The sequence below is a fragment of the Pseudophryne corroboree genome, chromosome 3 (assembly GCF_028390025.1).
Source record: "Pseudophryne corroboree isolate aPseCor3 chromosome 3, aPseCor3.hap2, whole genome shotgun sequence".
Lineage (NCBI taxonomy): Eukaryota > Metazoa > Chordata > Amphibia > Anura > Myobatrachidae > Pseudophryne > Pseudophryne corroboree.
Window position 1 is genome coordinate 29,643,196 of NC_086446.1, and position 17,581 is coordinate 29,660,776.

The 17,581-nt window shown below is 48.4% G+C and overlaps 1 protein-coding gene across 1 annotated transcript in view; it reads left to right on the top strand.

Annotated features, from left to right (window-relative positions):
* Positions 1-16,308, top strand: part of LOC135054586 (zinc finger protein 551-like) — a 161,896-nt gene extending 145,588 nt beyond the window's left edge. Inside the window, exon 8 of the mRNA XM_063957747.1 lies at positions 14,699-16,308. Within this exon, the coding sequence (XP_063813817.1) occupies positions 14,699-15,930 (1,232 nt within the window). The 3' untranslated portion in view covers positions 15,931-16,308. The remainder of the gene's footprint in view (positions 1-14,698) is intronic.
* The last annotated feature ends 1,273 nt before the right edge of the window (positions 16,309-17,581 follow it).

Below are 17,581 nucleotides of genomic sequence, written 5' to 3' on the forward strand. Positions count from 1 at the left end.
GGTATAAATAGTCCTGCTATTATTGTATATACAGGTCAGCACAGTGGTACCGGAACACGCTTCTTTATTCCTCCTCAGCACTGGGGTCCTCGTGTACGCAGCCTTTTATTCACCCTTTTTTTTCCAATATAAAGCAACGGGTACTCAGGCAATATAGTAAGCCGGCCGGCTGAAAACTCACGTACAGAGGGTATGCTCTCCTCTGATTTTCACCTCCTTTGTGGTTAGGGTTAGGCTCTAGGGGGAGGGGGAGGGTTAGGCACTAGGGGGGTGGTTAGGGTTATCCACTATGGGGAGGGTTAGGCTTAGGCACTAGGGGGAGGGTTAGGCACTAGGGGGATGAGAGGGTAATGCACTAGGGGGAGATTTAGGCACTAGGGGGATGGTTAGGGTTATCCACTATGGGGAGGGTTAGGCTTAGGCACTAGGGGGAGGGTTAGGCACTAGGGGGATGAGAGGGTAATGCACTAGGGGGAGATTTAGGCACTAGGGGGATGGTTAGGGTTATCCACTATGGGGAGGGTTAGGCTTAGGCACTAGGGGGAGGGTTAGGCACTAGGGGGATGAGAGGGTAATGCACTAGGGGGAGATTTAGGCACTAGGGGGGTGGTTAGGGTTATCCACTATGGGGAGGGTTAGGCTTAGGCACTAGGGGGAGGGTTAGGCACTAGGGGGATGAGAGGGTAATGCACTAGGGGGAGATTTAGGCACTAGGGGGGTGGTTAGGGTTAGGCACTAGAGGGATGGATAGGATTAGGCACTAGGTGGATGGTTAGGGTTAGGCACTAGGGGGAGGGTTAGGGTTAGGCACTAGAGGGATGGATAGGATTAGGCACTAGGTGGATGGTTAGGGTTAGGCACTAGGGGGAGGGTTAGGGTTAGGCACTAGAGGGATGGATAGGATTAGGCACTAGGTGGATGGTTAGGGTTAGGCACTAGGGGGAGGGTTAGGGTTAGGCACTAGAGGGATGGATAGGATTAGGCACTAGGTGGATGGTTAGGGTTAGGCACTAGGGGGAGGGTTAGGGTTAGGCACTAGAGGGATGGATAGGATTAGGCACTAGGGGGAGGGTTAGGGTTAGGCACTAGGGGGAGGGTTAGGGTTAGGCACTAGAGGGATGGATAGGATTAGGCACTAGGTGGATGGTTAGGGTTAGGCACTAGGGGGAGGGTTAGGGTTAGGCACTAGAGGGATGGATAGGATTAGGCACTAGGTGGATGGTTAGGGTTAGGCACTAGGGGGAGGGTTAGGGTTAGGCACTAGAGGGATGGATAGGATTAGGCACTAGGGGGAGGGTTAGGGTTAGGCACTAGAGGGATGGATAGGATTAGGCACTAGATGGATGGTTAGGGTTAGGCACTAGGGGGAGGGTTAGGGTTAGCCACTAAGGGGAGGGTTAGGCTTAGGCACTAGGAGGGAGGGCTAGGCACTAAGCGGATGTTTAGGTTTAGGCACTAGGAGGGTTAGGCACTAGGGGAATGAGGGTAATGCACTAGGGGGAGATTTAGGCACTAGGGGGTTGCTAGGGTTAGGCACGAGGGGGATGGTAAGGCACTAGGGGGAGGGTTAGGCACTAGGGATGGTTAGGGTTAGGCACTAGGTGGAGGGGGAGGGTTTTTGCACTAGGGGCACGGTTAGGGTTAGGCATTAGGCGCACGGTTAGGCACCAGTGTGAGGGTTAGACACTAGGGGGAGGGTTAGGCAGTAGGTAGAGTTAGGGTTAGGTACTAGTTACAGTTAGGGTTAGGCACTAGAGGGATGGTTAGGCACTAGACACACGGTTAGGGTTAGGCACTAGGGGGAGTGTTAGGGTTAGGCACTATGGGAATGGTTAGGGCACCAGGGGGAGGGTTAGGCACTAGGGTGGATAGTTAGTGTTAGGCACTAGGGGGAGGGTTAGGCACTAGGCACACGGTAAAGTGTTAGGCACTAGGGTGGATAGTTAGTGTTAGGCACTAGGGGGAGGGTTAGGCACTAGGCGCACGGTAATTGGTTAGGCACTAGGGTGGATAGTTAGTGTTAGGCACTAGGGGGAGGGTTAGGCACTAGGCGCACGGTAAAGGGTTAGGCACTAGGGGCATGGTTAGGGTTAGGCACTAGGGGCATGGTTAGGCACTAGGGGCATGGTTAGGGTTAGGCACTAGGGGCATGGTTAGGGTTAGGCACTAGGGGGAGGGTTAGGCACTAGGTGCATGGTTAGGGTTAGGCACTAGGGGCATGGTTAGGGTTAGGCACTAGGGGCATGGTTAGGGTCAGGCACTAGGGGGAGGGTTAGGGTTAGGCACTAGGTGGATGTTTAGGGTTAGGCACTATGGGGAGGGTTAGGGTTAGGTACTAGGGGGAGGGATGGGCACTACGGAGGATGGGTTAGGGTTAGCCACTAGGGGAGGCTTAAGCACTAGGTGGGAGGGCTAGGCTCTAGGCAGATGGTTAGGGTGAGGCACTAGGTGGATGGTTAGGGTTAGGCACTATGGGGAGGACATATACACAAATAACAGCGCTTCTTAAAAAGGTGTGTTCTTTTATTTTAACAATTTAAAAATTATACACAATTTCTAATAACAAATCTCATCTCAAGTGCCGGTCACTCCTGCAAAGCATAGCGTTATTTCAAAAGGCAGTTCAGTTCCAAACGTCAGCGGTAGTGTTCGTAAGCAGATTTCTCAAGCTTAGCTACTTAATTAGTCTCTTGACTTATTAGGTGTTAAATAGTACTTTGCAAGGTAATAGTTATTGCCGCTGGTAATAGCTGATTAGTTAGTCATAACAGGCCTTTGAACAGTGTTAGTCAGTTAGTAGAGCATACTGCTTCTTATGTTGTATTGGCTTTAAACAGTATGAATTAACAGCGCTGTTTGTTTATTATATCACCTGCTAAATGGATCTGAACTTGATCCTTCAGTCCAGTGTAATGGTTCCTCCCGGCTCCTGGTGCTTTAACCCATTATAGGTGCCATATCTGGAGTATCCAAACAGTGGTCCAAAAAGCCTGCAGGTAGATTTAAATTCAGACCAGTACCGGACGGATGTTGTTAGAGACCTCTTACGCGTTTTTCCGCCTCTATCGATGTCAGCGGCTTCCTCAGAGTAGTATATCTCTCTCTCCCCGTGTTCCTGTTTAAATAGCGGACTTTCTCCCGTCTGTGGGCACGGATCGCGTCCCTTCGCCAGGCCTCATTTTGGAGTGGAGCGCATAGCATGCGTATTCAAACCTTTCCGCGACCTCTCCGGATCACGTGTCTGCTTCTCACCCCTCATTTTCAAACTGTGGCACTGCCTTCCTATTACCTTGCTGGGGATGCCGTATGCGTTCGACAGAGCTTCCGGGTTTAGACTTTATAAAGTAAAGCGTCCTTTGTGATTAGATCTTATATTCAAAGCAAATCAATTTACACGGAGTTTGAGATTCTATGGCCATCACAGCCAATATACATTTATCTAATAATAAAAAAAAATAATATACGCACACTTGAAAAGTTATTAATATAAATATATAGATTTACCTGTACCGTCGCCACTCAGGTATCTCATAGGGGAAAAATATTTTTTGTATCTACTTAATATGTATTTCATACCTTTTAGATCTATCTATATACACACAGATGTCTTTTCATCATTATTATACTTATTTATAAAACAGTTTTATCCTTATTGGTATTATTTCATTATTACATCCTAATAGGGCTAAACACTCTACAACCTACAATACAACTATGACTGCATGTGTACTTATCCCGTATACACATGCAGTCATAAACAGATGTATAGTCAAAAAGAAAGAGGATTCTTTTGTATAAGCATAGAGAGAACACACATAGTCACAGGAGACATAGAAAAACGAGGAAGAACATACAGTATGTGCACATTAAATATGCATAAAGTACAGAGGTGCAAATCGGCCCCACACTTATGCGTATGTACACATTAAGAAATATATGTGCACATATTTATACGCTCATATTGGATGACCATATGCATTTATACAGGTTCAGATATACCTACGAACATACGTACAACTTGACCAGAGCCACTAACCCACAATATAGTAGTATATCAACCTAAAATGTGTCTACTACATCAGTTAGACAACAGAACATCTATTTCGACAACTCTTACGCTATTACTCAGAACATGGAAGTCAGTATATTTTATACATACAAACATATATAAGGCATGGTCTAAGATAGCCTTGTACCATATGGACTGCGGAGAGTCTATATATTATTCAATTCAGCTGCATCATTTAGTCCACCTAGTGTTAAAGTTCCCAGAACGTAGATCCAGTATGCTTCTCTTTTGCATAATGAATTTAATCTATCTCCTCCACGTATTGTTACCCCAACCTGTTCTATTGCTTTCACCAGCACATTGTCAATGCTCTGTTTCTGACAGCGTGATATATGGTGCGAGAGAGGGTGTGTACTGTGGTCCTTCAAAATATTTCTCCTGTGCTCTGGGGTACGTGTTGTACGGCCCACATACTGTTTACCACACCCACATGTGATCAGATATATTACATAAGTGGAATTACAGTTGAGAAATGTCTTTATTTGATAAGTCTCCTTAGTATAGAATGAACAGAAATCAATACTTTTCCTAGGGGAGTGCATGCACGTAGTGCATGAAGTCCTACCACATCTATGAAAGCCAACTGGAGAGGGTTAGGGTTAGGCACTAGGGGGAGGGTTAGGGTTAGGTACTAGGGGGAGAGTTAGGCTTAGACACTAGGTGGGAGGGCTAGGCTCTAGGCGGATGGTTAGGTTTAGGCACAAGAGGCTGGGTTAGGCACTAGGGTAATGCACTAGGGGGTGGTTAGGGTTAGGCACTAGGGGGAGGGTAAGGCACTAGGGGGAGGGTTAGGCACTAGGGAGAGCAAGAGGGTCGGGCACTAGGGGGTGGGAGAGGGTTGGGCACTAGGGACACGGTTAGGGTTAGGCATTAGGCGCACGGTTAGGCACTAGGTACAGTTAGGGTTAGGCACTAGGCACACGGTTAGGGTTAGGAACTAGGCACACGGTTAGGGTTAGGCACTAGGGGGAGGGTTAGGCACTAGGCGCACGGTTAGGGTTAGGCACTAGGCGCATGATTAGGGTTAGGCACTAGGCATGGTTAGGGTTAGGCAGTAGGGGGATGGTTAGGGTTAGGCACTGGGGGAGTGATAGGGTTAGGCACTAGGGGGAGGGTTAGGTACTAGGGGGAGGGTTAGGGTTAGGCACTAGGGTGAGCAAGAGGGTTGGGCACTAGGGGGAGGGAGAGGGTTGGGCACTAGGGACATGGTTAGGGTTAGGCATTAGGCGCACGGTTAGGCACTAGGTACAGTTAGGGTTAGGCACATGGTTAGTGTTAGGTACTAGGCACACGGTTAGGGTTAGGCACTAGGGGGAGGGTTAGGCACTAGGCGCACGGTTAGGGTTAGGCACTAGGGGGAGGGTTAGGCACTAGGCGCACGGTTAGGGTTAGGCACTAGGTGCATGATTAGGGTTAGGCACTAGGCATGGTTAGGGTTAGGCAGTAGGGGGATGGTTAGGGTTAGGCACTGGGGGAGTGATAGGGTTAGGCACTAGGGGGAGGGTTAGGTACTAGGGGGAGGGCTAAGGTTAGGCACTAGAGGGAGGGTTAGGCACTAGGGGGGTGGTTAGGTTTAGGCACTAGGGGGATGGTTCGTGTTAGGCACAAGGGGGAGGGTAAGACAGTAGGGGGATGGTTACGGTAAGACAGTAGGGGGATGGTTACGGTAAGACAGTAGGGGGATGGTTAGGGTTAGACAGTAGGGGGATAGTTAGGTTCAGGCACTAGGGTTAGGCACTAGGGGGATGGTTAGGGTTAGGCACTAGTGGAGGGTTAGGCAGTAGGGTTAGGCCCTAGGGGGGAGGGTAAGTCACTAGGGGGAGATTTAGGCACTAAGGGGTTAGTTTGGGTTAGGCACTAGGCGCACGGTTAGGGTTAGGCACTAGTGGGAGGGTTAGGGATCGGCACTAGGGGGAGGGTTAGTCACTAGGCACAGTTAGATTTAGGCACTCGAGGCATGGTTAGGGTTAGGCACTAGGCGCACGGTTAGGGTTAGGCCCTGGGGGGAGGGTTAGGGTTAGGCACTAGGGATGGTTAGGGTTAGGCACTAGGGGGAGGGTTAGGGTCAGACAGTAGGGGGGTGGTTAGGTTTAGGCACTATGGGGAGAGTGTTAGGCACTAGGGGGATGCTTAGGGTTATACAGTAGGGGGATGGTTAGGTTTAGGCACTAGGGATGGTTAGGCACTAGGGAAGGGTTGGGCACTAGGGGGACGGTTAGGGTTAGGCACTAGGGGGAGGGTTAGGCACTAGTGGGATGGTTAAGGTTAGGCACTAGGAGGAGGGTTTTGCACTAGGGGGATGAGAGGGTAATGCACTAGGGGGGGATTTAGGCACTATTGGGGTGGTTAGGGTTAGGCACTAGGGATGGTTAGGGTTAGGCGCTAGGGGTATGGAGAGGGTTAGGCACTGGGGGAGGGTTGGGCACTAGGCGGATGTTTAGGTTAAGGCACTAGGGGGATGGTGAAGGTTAGGCACTAGGGGAATGAGAGGGTAATGCATTAGGGGGAGATTTAGGCACTAGGGGGCGGTTAGGGTTAGTCACTAGGAGGAGAGTTAGGCACTAGGGGGAGGGTTTGGGTTAGGCACTAGGGGGAGGGTTTGGGTTGTGCACTATTGGGATGGTTGGGGTTAGGCACTAGGGAGAGGGTTAGGCACTAGGGTGGATAGTTAGTGTTAGGCACTAGGGGCATGGTTAGGCACTAGGGGAAGGGTTATGCACTAGTGGGATGGTTATGGTTAGGCACAAATGAAGGGAAAGGGTTAGGCACTAGGGGGAGGGAGGCTTGGGCACTAGGCGGATGTTTAGGTTAAGGCACTAAGGGGAGGGTTAGGCACTAGGGGAATGAGAGGGTAATGCACTAGGGGGAGATTTAGGCACTAGGGAGGCGGTTAGGGTTAAGCACTAGGGGGAGGGTTTGGGTTACGCACTAGTGGGATGGTTAGGGTTAGGCACTAGGGGGAGGGTTAGGGTTAGGCACTAGGGTGGAAAGTTAGCGATAGGCACTAGGGGCATGGTTAGGCACTAGGGGGAGGGGTAGGGTTATGCACTAGGGGGATGGTTAGGGTTTGATATGGGCTAAAATAACTAAAAATGTGTCAGCCATATTTGTGTCAACCAGTCAATGTTTCATTTGATGATCTGTTGTACTTGTAGACCTAATGCATGTCAATCATATGGTGTTGACCTAGTGACAGTTGACTAATAAATTGTTGATCTAAAAACATCACCCCTCCGTAATATCTGTCGGTCAGGAAGCTTTTTTATACAGTGTATACTGATTGTCTCATAGTATTAGTGGCCCCTGAGATTCCGCCGTCTGGACTGACATCCCCACTCTGCTCTCCCCCCTTATGGACAGCCAGTGAGCCCTTACAGGGATGTGTGTGGTCCTGATGGCGACGCAGGGGCTGATACAGAGTTACGCTGATGCAGCCGCAGCAGTGATTAGTACGCAGGGGGTGTGTGATAATATACATATGCCGCAGCTGCTGGGATTAGTACTATGATACCCACTGGGTCCCAGCATCTGTGTACACAGCCCTGGCATCAGGCACAGGTCATTCATCCCACCACTGACTAGCCCTATGGTCACTCAGCATGGGCGGTCAGCTCTGAGATGCCTGAGCCACTACAGCTGTGTATGGAGACACATATGATGTGCCTTCCTGTGACCCTTCTGGGTGCTGTGTGTGGTGTCCTGTACCTTCTAGGTGCAACACCTTACCTTCTTCCATAGGCAGCTTCATTGCTGCTAGCGTGCGGTGGTGTCCGGTTCCTATGCTGCCAGCCTGCTGTCCTCTTGCTCTCCTGACCCAGGTCACACGGTGCTCCCGCGTGCAAGCCTGCACTCCCGATCGGGGACCTCGGGGAGGCCCGCCGGGCACCACGTGACTTCCGGTGCTCCGGCGTGCAAGCCTGTACTCCCGATCGGGGACCTGGGGGAGGCCCGCCGGGCACCACGTGACTTCCGGTGCTCCGGCGTGCAAGCCTGCACTCCCGATCGGGGACCTGGGGGAGGCCCGCCGGGCACCACGTGACTTCCGGTGCTCCAGCGTGCAAGCCTGTACTCCCGATCGGGGACCTGAGGGGCTGTTTGTTTAGCGGGGCGTGGCGCCTTGGCTGTCGCAGCCGCAGCGTGCCGCACACCCCTAACGGTGATCAACGGTGGTGAGTACACACCGGGGACCCCGCTAGGGGGGTCCCTCAGTTTAATGTGTGGCTGAAGCGCAGGTGAGGCGTATGGGTCCCTCCTGGGGGGGGGCCCGCTGTAGCCCCTGCGTGAGACTGGCTAATATCAGTTGTACCAAGCATTTATGTGAGGTTACACACATAGGGAGACATGACCAGTATAAATATTCAACAGTAGCTCCGGCACCATGGTGGGCGGAGCTACATGAGAGCGGGCTCAGCAGCATTTTGGTTCCTTCCTCTGCATAGCAGCAGCAGCCTCAACAGCTCCTCCATTACAGTCCCTGGATCACTGGTAACGGGTGTAGAGGGGGAGAGCCGCTGTATTAGTGCACAATAACATCCTTCTGAGGGATATTTCTTATTACAGTCTCACTGTTTACACATATAAAACGCGGACAGCCTCACTGGAACTGTGGAGCGCTGGGGTCCTCTCTACTGTGTCTCCTCTCGCATGCAATAGGGCAGTCTTGTAAAAAAAATATATATACCGTATATACTTCGAGTATAAGCCGACTTTTTCAGCACCTTTTTTTTGTGCTGAATAAGCCCCCTCGGCTTATACTCGAGTTAGTGGGAAGGAGGGACACGGAGGGCACAGCGCGCGCCTCTCCTGTGTCCAACCTGCAACTCCGGCGGGTCTATTAAATGAAGTACCCGTTCGTGAGCTCATTTAACACACACACGCTGGAGACGCAGGAGGGACACAGGAGAGGCGCGTGCTGTGCTCTCCGTGTCCCTCCTTCACAAAACAGCACGGGAACGGCAGAGGGTAAGTTGTAACTGGCACTGGGGGAGCATATTTGGCACTGAGGGGGCATATCTGGCAGTATGTGGGCATATCTGGCACTATGAGGGCATACCTGGCACTATGAGGGCATATCTGGCACTGTGGGGGCATATCTGGCAGTACGAGGGCATATCTGGCACTGTGGGAGCATATTTGGCACTATGAGGGCATATCTGGCACTGTGGGGGCATATCTGGCAGTATGAGGGCATATCTGGCACTGTGGGAGCATATTTGGCACTATGAGGGCATATCTGGCACTGTGGGGGCTTATCTGGCACTGTGGGGGCATATCTGGCAGTATGAGGGCTGTGTACGGCTAGAGCTGCATTTCCCACCCTAGGCTTATACTCAAGTCAATACGTTTTCCCAGGTTTTTGTGGTAAAATTAGGTGCCTCGGCTTATATTCGGGTCGACTTATACTCTAGTATATATGGTATATATATAATCCGACTGTGTTGTATTGCTGCTAGTGTAGCTCAAAAGCCAGTCATTGCAGGTTGCTGGATGACGCATGCAATTCATTCCTGGGCTAATCAAATTAAGGAAGGTCTCTCGGGTGATATGACCTTAGTTAATACTGTTTCTTTCCTGAATCACATTCAGGACACGGCAAGAGTCCTCTGTGACTCCTTTAAAGAGATTGGCAATATTAATGCTAGGACCACGGCTATGGCTGTGTCTGAGCCATATGGTTGCGTCAGTGGATTGCTTATGCTAACTCCAAATGTAATGTGGAATCTCTTCCCTTCACAGGTGAATGGCTCTTTTGAGGGGAATTGGACGCATGGATTTCCAAAGCTACTACTGAGAAATCCACATTTCTCCCTTTGGGGGGCTCCACCTGCTAAACGTACCTACCCGGGACCATCTACTCAGTCCTTTCGGTCCTCCGGATTTCGATCTATGGCCAGAGTGGCCTCCAACGCAGCTAGAGGCTCCAGAGGAAAACCTAAGAAACCAACCGTTGCTGGATCTCAGGACCAGAACACCAGTTCTGCTTCCGCAAAGACTTTAGTATGAGGGTGCCCATCCAACCCGAGGGGATCTCGTGGTGGGAGCTCGGTTACGTCACTACAGGCACATCTGGGACGGTTCCTGCCAAGATGCTTGTGTAAGGGACCTTATCTCTCAGGGTTACAAGCTGGAGTTCGACGGTACTCCTCGCCAACGATTTTTCAAATCAGGCTTTCCAGCTTTGGAAAGTATGCGTGGTACGCTACTACTGGCCATAAATAAGTTGGTTCAGTCCCAGGTCATTGTTCCAGTACCCCTACTACAACAAGGACAGGGTTACTACTCCAGTCTGTTTGTAGTACCAAAACCAGACGGGTCTGTGTAGACCCATTCTGAATCTGAAGTCCGTGAATCCTTACCTGGTTTTCAAATTCAAGATGGAATCTTTGAGAGCGGTGATCGCAGGCCTGGAACAGCAGGAATTCCTAGTGTCCCTGGATTTCAAGGACGCTTACCTTCATATCCCAATTTGGCCTCCTCATTAGGCCTATCTGAGGTTTGACCTACTGAACGATCACTACCAGTTTCAGCCATTAACCTTCGGCATGTCTACAGCTCCGAGGGTGTTCACGAAGGTGATGGCAGAAATGATGTTTCAGCTCAGAGTCCAGGGGGTCAATGTGATTCCATACCTGGACAATCTACTGATAAAAGCGAGTTCCAGGGAGCTTCTATTGCTCCATGTCGATTGCACTATCCAACTTCTGTCTCACCACGGGTGGATCCTCAATCTGCAGAAGTCCCACCTGGAACCATCTCAACTGCTCCTGTTTCTGGGGATGCTACTGGATACTGTAGCCCAGAAAGTGTTCCTCCCAGAGGAAAAAGTGAGAACTCTTCAAGAGATGGTTCGCATGGTGCTCCGACCTGCTCGATTCTCCATTCATCTTTGCATAAAATTGTTTGGGAAGATGGTGGCCTCGTACGAGGCGATTCAATTCGGAAGGTTGCATGCCAGACCGTTCCAATTGGACATCCTGAACAAGTGGTCCAGTTCTCATCTTCAGATGCACCGGATGATTCAGCCGTTACCCAAGGCCAGGATTTCTCTCCTGTGGCTACAGTCTTCCAACTTGCTGGGAGGTCGACGCTTTGGGATCCAGGATTGGAACCTCTTCACGACGGTTGCGAGTCTGAGAGGATGGGGAGCTGTCACCAAGGGGGCGCAGTTCCAGGGCAGGTGATTTGCCCAAGAGGCCCTACTTCTGATCAACATTCTGGAACTTCCGGCTATCCACAATGCTCTGATTCAGGCATCCCCTCTACTCCGGGATCAGACGATCCAGGTGTAGTCGGACAACGCAACGGCGGTGGCTTACATCAATCAACAAGGAGGGACAAAAAGCAGGGCCAGCAAGCGAGGAGTGTCCAGAATACTTCTCTGGGCAGAAAGAAATGCAAGATCACTGTCCGCAATCTTCATTCCGAGAGTGGACAACTGGAAAGCAGACTTCCTGAGTCACCACGACCTCCACCCGGGGGAGTGGGGATTACACCCTCAGGTATTTCAACAGAACATCGACAGGTGGGGATGCCCACAGATCGACTTGATGGCCTCTCGCCTCAACAAGAAGCTTTGCTGCTATTGCTCATGAACTGAGACCCTCAGGCGAGCGCAGTGGATGCGCTGACATCGCCTTGGCCTTACCAGCTGGTCTACCTGTTTCCTCCGATTCCACTGATCCCAAAGGTGCTCAAGCGGATCAGGCTTCAAAGAGTGAGAGCAATCTTGATTGCCCCGAAGAGCATGGTACACGGCTCTTCTAGATATGTCCGTAGAGAACCCTTGGCCTCTACCACTAAGAAGGGATCTTCAACAAGGACCATTCGTCTACCCGGACTTACAGCGGCTTCGTTTGACAGCATGGAAGTTGAGCGGAACATCCTAGCTCACAAAGGGCTTTCCAAAAAGGTCATGCCACTATGGTGCAAGCCAGAAAACCTGTGATGTCAAAACACTATCATCATATCTGGGGGAGATATGTCTCTTGGTGCAAGGAACGCACATATCCCTCTGCGGAATTCCACTTGGGAAGGTTCCTACATTTCCTGCAGGCTGGAGTGGATAAAGGCCTCCTGGTTTGAACCTCTGATGATGGTAGAAGATAAATACCTCACGTGGAAACTGGTGATGTTACTGGCCCTGGCTTCTGCTAGGTGTGTCTCAGAATTGGGGACCTTGTCGTGCAAAAGTCCGTACTTGGTCTTTTACGAGAACAGAGCGGAGCTCAGGACTAGACAGCAGTTCCTGACGAAGGTGGTCTCCGCATTTCACTTGAATCAACCTATTGTGATTCCGTCTAGTTCGGACAATTCTGCTCCTCCAGGGGCATTGGATGCAGTGCGAGCCTTGAAGATTTATGTTAAGAGGATGGCTAGGATCAGAAAGACGGATTCCTTGTTCATGCTGTATGATGCGTGGAAAAAGGGTTGCCATGCTTCAAAGCAGTCTGTTGCACGTTGGATTAGGCTTACTATCCAATAGGCCTATGCGTCGGCAGCCTTACCTGTTCCACAGTCTCTGAAGGCCCACTCTACAAGATCGGTGGGTTCTTCCTGGGCGGCTGCCCGTGGAGTCTCGGCCCTCCAACTATGCCGAGCTGCTACCTGGCCGGGGAAGAACACCTTTGTGAAGTTCTACAAGTTTGATACCCTGGTCAAAGAGGATATCCAGTTTGGGCAGGCGGTGCTGCAGATGTATCCACACGTTCTGGAAGCTTTGGAACATCCCCATTGTACTAATCTGTCCCCAATATCCCTTATGGATGCTAGAGAAAATAGGATTTTGAATACCTACCGGTAAATCCTTTTCTCGTAGTCCATAAGGGATATTGGGTGCCCGTCTCTGTGCGGTGACTTTCTGCAGGGTCTCTGTTAGGTGTTACCTGTTCAGCTGTTGCTGTTTATGTTGCCAGCCGCTGCTGGCCTGGTTATGTTTTGGTGTGCTGGTGTGTAAATCTCACCCTGCTTCTTCTTGTTATGTTCCTACTCTCAAGTATGTCATTCTCCTTCGGGCACTGTTTTACCTATAACTGAGCTGTAGGAGGAGGCATATAGGGGAGGAGCCAGCACACCCAGTTGAAGAAATTTAAAGTACACTGGCTCCTTTGGACCCGTCTATAACCCATCGTACTAATCTGTCCCCAATATCCCTTATGGACTATGAGAAAAGGATTTACCGGTAGGTATTCAAAATCCTATTTTTTTAATTTTTTATTTTTTTTATTTTTTATTTTCAATTTTCCACAGGAAAAATTTAACATTACAGAGCAGTAGAAATAATAAAAAAAATTAAAAATCGTACATAATGAGAAATAGATGCAAATACAAAAAAAGCTAAATATATATATCCCTTTGGTGGCAGGGTCAATAGAAAACATGTCAAATACTAAGAATAAAACAAGAAAAACATTCAGATAAAGAAGAATGCTAGTGTAGGAAAGGAAGGGGCGAGGGAGGTAAAAAAAGAGGGGGATTTGCCCAGGGACAAAAAAAAAGGGTATAAAAGGTGAGATGACACAGCTGTAACTAGTGAGAAAGGTGTGCATCAAGTGAGGTCCATTTAGGATCTGGGAAACTAATTTATCTGATAGTTTATACAAAGATTCTATGGGGAGCCCCTAAAGGAAGGACCATGGATCTCTAGTGATTGCTGAATTAGATACCTTACTCACTAGGGCCACCACAGCATCCAAGAAGGCTGTCATCTTTGGGCATGACCACCAGATATGAATGAAGGTGCCTGTCTCTCCACAACCTCTCCAGCAGAGAGGAGATGTAGACTGGAGTATTTGATGACATTCTAGATTTAGTAAGAACAATTTCCAGGGAAAGGCTACACATTCTAGATTAAATAAAAACTATTTCAGGGAAAGAATAACCGTTCTAGATTTAACAAGTACAATTGCTGGAAATGGCTACACATTCTAGATTTAGTAAGAACAACTACTGGGAAAGGCTGCACATTCTAGATTTAGTGGAAACGATGTCCATATATCTTACCAAAACAAAAAAAAGGTCAAAGAAACCGATCATCTCTTCATTCTCCTGGATGGTCCCACAAAGAGGGTAGGCTCCTACAGAAAGTACACCTCACAAAAGTGGAGAAGACATTCAATTGCTCAGACTTAATAGAGGAAAGACCTGGTAGTCTTGTTAAGTCTTCAGGTCACATTCAATTGGGGCTGTCAGAAGTTCTTGGCAAAGGTACCTACAAGGCTGAAGCTGGTCAACTCACATATACAAAGTGGAAAGAAAATACTTCAAGTTATGGAACAACAATGTATTTATCCCATGATTGCTTAATTGTTTCACTCCCCCCCCCCCCCCCCCCCCCCAACTCCCTTTACATATATTAACTGCTTTGGTACTTCCAATTAGTCAAGGAGTCGAATTTTGTTTCTTTAAAGAACTCAATGGCAGCCCTGTATATCCCTCCATTGTATGTGTTTATATTTTTTAGAACCAGTTTGGGAAGTCACTTCAGACAAGGATGGCGTTCAGTGATAGACCTTCTGGGGATGTGAACTTTTACCTGTCTCTCATGGGAAAGAGGCTTTAGCCCACTAGTTATGGATGTCGTGTAATTTGTCCAGTAACATAATTTGCTTATATTTGTTTTATTCCCTGTAGCTGGATGTAACAGAAGAAATATATTGGCTGAACGTCCCATTGCATCTTCAGATTGTGAAATTGAAGATAATGATATCATGCGAGATTCCCTGGAAAACCCAGTGATTCCAATTGTACGTCCAGTACCTCACAGTGCAGATGTATCCTCTGTTGCCTCTAACCAAGAGCAATGTTTTCCTGATACCACAGATGTTGCTCCATCTATCACAGCTCTTAGAGTAGATAAGATGTTTCACAGTTCTGTAGATGACAACTGTTTTACACAGAGCACAAAGCTTATTACCCATCAGCCACCTCAGACAGGTGAGAGGCCATTTCCATGTTCTGAGTGTGGGAAATGTTTTACACAGAAATCACATGTTGTTAAACATCAGAAAAGCCACACAGGCGAGAAACCATTTAGTTGCTTTGAGTGTAGGAAATCCTTTACACACAAAACCGCTCTAATTCAATATAAGAGAACGCACACTGGTGAGAAACCATTTCCATGTTCTGAGTGTGAGCAATGTTTTGCACAAAAATCAACTCTTGTTATACATCGGAGAGACCACACAAGTGATAAGCTATTTCAATGCTCTGAGTGTGGGAAATGTTTTACTCTCAAATCACAGCTTGTTAGACATGAGAGATACCATACAAGTAAGAAATCATTTCCATGCTCTGAGTGTGGGAAATGTTTTATACAGAAATTACATCTTGTTATACATCAGAGAAGTCACACAGGTGAGAAACCATTTCCGTGCTCTGAGTGTGGGAAATGTTTTACTAATAAATCAGCTCTAATTCATCATGACAGAACTCACACTGGTGAGAAACCATTTCCATGCTCTGAGTGTGGGAAATGTTTTGCACAAAAATCAGCTCTAATTGAACATGAGAGAACTCACACTGGTGAGAAACCATTTCCATGCTCTGAGTGTGGAAAATGTTTTGCACACAAATCAGCTCTAATTGAACATGAGAGAACTCACACAGGTGAGAAACCATTTCCATGCTCTCAGTGTGGGAAATGTTTTGCACAGAAAACCGCTCTAAATCAACATAATAGAACTCACACTGGTGAGAAACCATTTCCATGTTCTGAGTGTGGGAAATGTTTTGCACAAAAGTCAGGTCTCATTAGTCATCAGAAAAGTCACACAGGTGAGAAATCATTTCCATGTGCTGAGTGTGAGAAATGTTTTAAACACAAATCACTGCTTGTTACACATCAGAGAGGTCACACAGGTTAGACGACATTTTCCTACTCTGAATGCGGGAAATGTTTTACACAAAAATCAACTCAATATTTTTAGAGAGGATATTCTAGGGTTACCTTCCAGTCCCCCTGACAGCAGCAGCGGAGGGAAGTTTCCTTTCCCTGCTGCTGCTAACACTGTTTATCTGACTGGTCGCATTCTGTGCGACCAGGTCAGATAAGACACTTGCTGGTGTGGTCGCTTCTGATGTCCCCATGCCAGGCAAGTGGTTAATGAGCGTATCAGCCTGCCTTTTATAGGAATCTCAAAATCTATATAAATACATATTAACATACGTGTCATTCTGTGAGTATATATCAATCAATATTTTTTAAAACGGATTTTTCTCCGGCAGGGTCAACAGGTTATCCACAGGATAACAATGGGATATGATGGAGCGTCAGCGGATTGGCACCAATCGATCAAAGCTTTCTGGCCTCCCAGGATGCAACGGGCCCGTCCATGTATCCCCGCCCACTGGCTCAGGCAAATCAGTTTTTTGTTTGGTGCGGCAGGAGCCGGACCATGGTCAGAGGGCTACTGTTTTTTAGCAGCCCTAGGCTTTCTTATTTTATTTTTATAGTCTTACTATTTTTTTTTTTTAGCTTTCTAAACAGCGTCTTATACGCATATTAGAAAGAGTCGCTCCAACAACTCTCTGCCGGGTTGCGACAACGCTTACCCACGAGTACAGTGCTGTTTCGGCGGGCGTCTGTGTCGGATATACTAGCAGGTCCATCAGACGTTACCAGGCTGTGGCTGGAGGGTAGGTAAGGCATCAGTTCCGCTTAGCTAGATGGAATACGGACACAGCCGCACTGTTTTGGGAGGAGAATACCAAACAGTAGCTGACGCGCCGCCACCGTGGGTGCTCCAGCGTTAGGCCTTAAGGATCATAGGCTCCAGAAATAGCATGAGGCCGCGATTCCTAGGGTTGATGTCAGTAGGGTAAGTCAGATGCTCTCCTGGTCACCCCTCCCCCTGGTTCATGACCAGTTTCCGCCGAGTCTCCCACCATGAACTGTTTCCTCGCTTCCATCTCAGACGCTACCACGAGGGGACCCGGTCGCAGCATAGGCGGCTGTGTGACCTGTCCGTCTGTGTTCACTAAATTGCTACCACGAGGGGACCCGGTCGCATTATTGGCAGCTGTGTGACCGGTGCGTCTGTGTTCACTGAGCGACTGTGTTCACTAAGTCATGGAGCGGCAGTGTACCCTAGTAGCGCCTGGATCCACTCAGCGTTCGCTAACGTATGATCGATCTTGGAAGCGGGGTGAGTCTCCCTGTATCCCACTAATTCTCTATCTACCTTTTGAGTACGAATAGTTAGATAAGTGCATATTGCATATGAGTCTGTATACCATTACTGTTGTTTCTTTCGCATTGCGTCTGAATACGTTAGATCTGTTAAACATGATTCAGTTAATGTGTTCTCCTACATACTTATAATGTTATTGTAGTTGATGATGTACTCATATTGCTTATTATACTAATGTATAACATGTGACTGACTGCTAGTATGATGCTGACTTTACTATATGTCTGTCAGTTTGTTTTGCAGAGCCTCAATGCTGGTGCATGAGTAGGGTCGGATGGATATCATTTTAAAGAAAAAAAGGTTAAAGTTACAGCCACAAAATTGT